Genomic DNA, 4,289 nt, shown 5'->3' on the forward strand with positions numbered 1-4,289 from the left:
GAAAAAGGCTGCTCAAAGTAGCAGAGTCTTGCTAGACGATTCCCTGTGACCTTGGAGCACACAGAGCGCGCGGAACCGCGTGCCTGCAGCAGGAAAGCCCAGCGTATGCTCGGGTTTTGCACAAGATGACTCTAATTCATGTCCCAAAACAGCCAGTGGGAAGTGTAGGGCTGCCTTTCCTGTGCTGCTGGGAGGCCTCCTTGCATGGGAGGGGACAAGGGCTTTGCCGTGAGGCGGGGGCTGCACCGGCAGCCCCATCGCGGTGACATYGCGGTGCCGTGGCAGTGCAATCGCGGTGCCATTGCGGTGTCGTGGCAGTGCCATGGTGGTGCCACGGCGGTGCCATTGCGGTGCCGTGGCGCGGCGGGACCCTTACCCACGCAGGAGGCGCATGTGGATGCCACCCAGCAGGGTGTCGCAGTGCTCCACCACGAGCCGGGGGGAGCTCCCGGGGGGGCCCCCCATGGTGAGCCTGGCGCGCGCCGTGACGTTCACCTCCACCGCGATGTCCAGGAAGCCCAGGAGGCTGCGCGGGGAGGAGAAACGTCAGAGCCATCGCGGGGGGACGGCCGGGGGACCGCTGGCCACGGGGCTCATCCGTCCCGGCTGCTGCAGGACACGTGGCCGCCCCGTCGGGGTGGTCACCGAGCCCCGATAGCAGTGAGCCAAGGGGCCCATCCGCCACATCCCACAGCGTGTGGGGACCCCCGGGRCGATGCAGCCCGGGCGCTGCCCCACACACCTCTTGGCGCTGATGGACGCCCGGGTGTAGAGGTTGAGGTGGACACCCACGCCGGGCAGCAGCCGCAGCGACACCCGCGGCAGCGTCAGCTCCACGATCCGCAGCCTGCAGCGCGCGGCGAGGGGACAGTCACGGGCGAGCACCACCATCCCCGTGTCCCTGCGCCACCATCCCYGTGTCCCCGCGTCTCCATGTCCCTGCGACCCGTGTCTCGCTGCCAGCCCACCCAGACAAGGAGCCCGGGAGCCGCCACAGCCGTGTGGCTCATTCCCTACTTTCCTTAGGGCCTTTAGCCTCTCGCTGCGGCTCCCACCTCTCCTCCCACCCGGCACCAGCACCCAGGCGTTAACACGGGGCACTCGGCAGCGGGTCGAGTGCTGGAGTGGGACCCCATGTGTGTCCCGTGTCCCCCCGCTCCTACAAACCTCCCCGCCGGGCCAGGACCCCTGCAGTAACGCGGGGCAGGGACAGTCCCAGCCGCGCGCCCAGCACAGCCGCCCGAGTCCCGCGGGAAGCGTGGCCACGTCCTTACCCCGAGAGCCCCTGCACGGTGCTGAGCAGACCTCCCTCGCCGAGGATGCCGAGGACGCCGTTGCCGCCCAGCAGCCCCCCGGSGCCCAGCAGCCCCCCGGCGCCCAGCAGCCCCCCGGCGCCCTGCGCCCCTCCGGCCGTCCCCGCTGCGGGGACGTCACGCGCGGCCACCGTTTGGCCAGGGGCAGCAGGGAGGCTCCTGGGGGCTCCTCCATAAGCGTCCTCAGCGCTTCCTGCACCGACGCCACCAGCCGCCCTGGCACCACTGCGCCCCAGCAGCCCCCCCAGCAGCCCCCCACTCGTGCCACCCAGCAAGCCCCCAGTGACACCACTGAGCAGCCCCCCGCCACCAAGCAGCCCCCCGCCGAGGCCACCGCCACCCAGGGCGCCTCCAGCGAGGCCACCGACGGCGCCGCCAGCGAGGCCACCAAGGCCACCGCCACCAAGGGCACCTCCGGTGAGGCCACCAAGGCTGCTCCCCAGGGGCAGGGCGCCCAGGGCACCTTGGAGAACGTTGCTGCGCTGCAAGGAGCCTGCAAGAGCTGGAGACATTGCATGGGGTTATAATAATAACAATAATAACAACAGCTCTGGTGTCAGGGATGTTTGCAGGTGACCTCTTGCTGTGTCACCTGCCAGTGTCACCCCCTGCCACCCCCATCCCGAGGGCTTTCCGCGGCAGCCCGTGCGCCCCGCTGCCCGCCCGCGCCGGGCTCGGTCTCACCGTCGCCGAGCAGGCCCTGGTCGATGCGCAGCACGGCGTCGTGGGGCTGCGCGCACAGCGGCGCCAGCAGCGCGCCGAGCGCGGCGAGGCTCAGCGCCGCTCGCATGCCGCCGGCTCCGCTCGGCTCGGCTCGGCTGGGCTCGGCTCGGCTCGGCTGGGCTCGGCGCGCCGCGCAGCACGAGGGCGGGCGCCCGCTGTGCCTGCAGGCAAGTTTTCAAGGCGGGTTTGGCTGCCCGCGGGCGACACGCTCCCGGGCCGCCCCGGGCGCTGCGACACCCTCGGCACGGCCCCGCGCGGCTGCCACTGTCCCCACCGCTGTCACCGCCGCTGCCGCCTGCGCCACGCGCTTCCCGCTGCCCCAAAGCCTGCTCGGCCGCTGCAAAGGCACGATTTAGCCTGGACATTAATGATCCATTTAGGGAGGCACTGCCGCATTTAAAGCTCCTCTAAAGTCTTTTCCTTCTCTCAGCAAAGCTCTTTGTGCTGTGTCCACTCTCTTGGGCCTGAGCCCAAAGCTTCTTTCCATCCTGCACCTGCCACCCCTGCATTCCCCACGGCCTTTCCTTGCTCACYGGGTGCGCTGGAGGGATCCGAGGTGACCCCATCCCGCTGCACCCTCCAACACACAGGGTCCCTCTTTACCTGGCTCCCTTGTGACCTGCAAAGCCCGACTCAGGGATGGGGGAGGCCCTGGGGCTGCCCACGGCCACCAGCCCCTTCAGGTCCCGCTCTGCTGCACACGGGCAGCGAGTCCTTATATAGCTGCACGGACACGGAAAAGAGCGACGGCGCCTGAATTGTACAAGTGGGACTAGCGGATGGGGGATCGCAAGCAGCGCGGTTGTGGTTTCTGCATCTTCCAACACAAACAGCGATTAGGGAGCGGGGCTGGCGTTGAGCAACAGGTCATCGGAGACGCCGCTATCAGCTGGGGCTGAGCCCGGTCCAGGAGGAGCCGGAGCCCTTGGGCCGCTGTGGGCCGCGGAGGAGCATTCTGGACTGCTGCTCCCCCAGGGCCGGCGCTCGCACAGGACCCTGCAGCCGGCTGCTCCCTGGGCATCCCTGCACATCCACAAGCCGTTTTCCAGGGGATGGGCTGCACGGTGGCTTTTCCTTGCTCCGGTTCGGGGATGCCGAGGGCACCGCTCTGCTCCCCCCGGCTGCCTCGGCCCTGCTCTCAAGCACTAGATGCTGGCACCCAACTTGCAGGACGTGCTGCCCGGCTCAGACCACCCGCCCGCGCGTGGGCCTGGGCGAGGGGACCCGCTCCAACCAGGAGCACGGCTCAAGCCGCAGGATCCGCCCGTGCCGGCCGGGCTGCCGGCCGAGCCCTGGGCCGCAGGGCGTCTCAGCTCCCGGAGGCTCCAGAGCCGCGCTGAGATCCGGCCCGGCCAGCCCGTACCCAGGACCCGCTCCAGCGCCCGCGCGGGACGGAGGGCGCACGCGGAGCCAGCTCCCGGCTCAAGGGCTCCTTTGTGCCCGCCCGTTCTGCACGGCTAATTCCCTGCAGAGATAACGCATCCCGGGCAGGCCGGCCCGGCCGGCACCGCTCACACCACGAGGGGCAGGTTGAGCCGGGCAGCGCGGGCCGGGCCCCACACACACCCTGCACCCCCCTCCCGGCACCTGCACCAAAGAGCTGCCCAGAGACTGAAATACTGAGACCAGCAAAGGTTTTATTGGCAAGGCGGCATCCTGCATGGTGAAACGAGCTCTGGCTCCAGACACTAAAATAGCCACAGAAAATCCTCCCTAAACGTGAATCGGGTGAACAACTTCCCCTACCCAGGCCTAGTCTACAGCAGAGCTCGTGGGACGGATGCGCAGCCACCCTCTCCGAGGGCAGGGGGTCCTGCAGGGATTCCTGCCTCCGCTGGAGCGGGCGGAGGCTCCTCTGGAAGCCGCTCTTTGAGGCTCTCTTTAGGCTATTTTGCGGCTCTGCGAGATCACGAAACCATCCTGCCAGGAAGAAGCAACAGAAAAGCAAACCATTTTTTCTCCTTTGGACTTTCAGCAGCTTCTCCCCGTCTCCTACCCAGCAGGTCTCACCCTGGGGCCACCGAGGCACAGGGACCTTCTAGAAAGGAGCCCGGCGGCAAGGGAGGGGACTCAGGGACACTGCRTGTCCCTGCGCAACGCGGGAAGGTTAAAAGAGGCAGGTTCTTACATCCACAATGTCCACGTTGGCATCCTCGAAGTCAATGTTGAAGATGTTGGGCAGCGGGATGCCCTCGCCAAGCACGTCTGCGGGAGCAGGGAGAAGAGGGTGAGAGGGAAGGGAAGGGAAGGGAA

At 67.9% G+C, this 4,289-nt stretch overlaps 1 protein-coding gene across 1 annotated transcript in view; it reads right to left on the reverse strand.

The window, feature by feature from the left end:
• The window catches only part of BPIFB4 (BPI fold containing family B member 4), a 5,700-nt gene extending 3,597 nt beyond the window's left edge, over window positions 1-2,103 (reverse strand). Inside the window, exons 1-4 of the mRNA XM_026041971.1 lie at window positions 1,998-2,103; window positions 1,275-1,419; window positions 743-847; window positions 377-526 (exon numbers count right to left, since the gene is read on the reverse strand). Coding sequence (XP_025897756.1) covers window positions 377-526; window positions 743-847; window positions 1,275-1,419; window positions 1,998-2,103 — 506 coding nt within the window. The remainder of the gene's footprint in view (window positions 1-376; window positions 527-742; window positions 848-1,274; window positions 1,420-1,997) is intronic.
• Between the last annotated feature and the right edge of the window lie 2,186 nt (window positions 2,104-4,289).

Source organism: Nothoprocta perdicaria, unplaced genomic scaffold (assembly GCF_003342845.1).
Source record: "Nothoprocta perdicaria isolate Ctin4 unplaced genomic scaffold, notPer1 scaffold_3, whole genome shotgun sequence".
Lineage (NCBI taxonomy): Eukaryota > Metazoa > Chordata > Aves > Tinamiformes > Tinamidae > Nothoprocta > Nothoprocta perdicaria.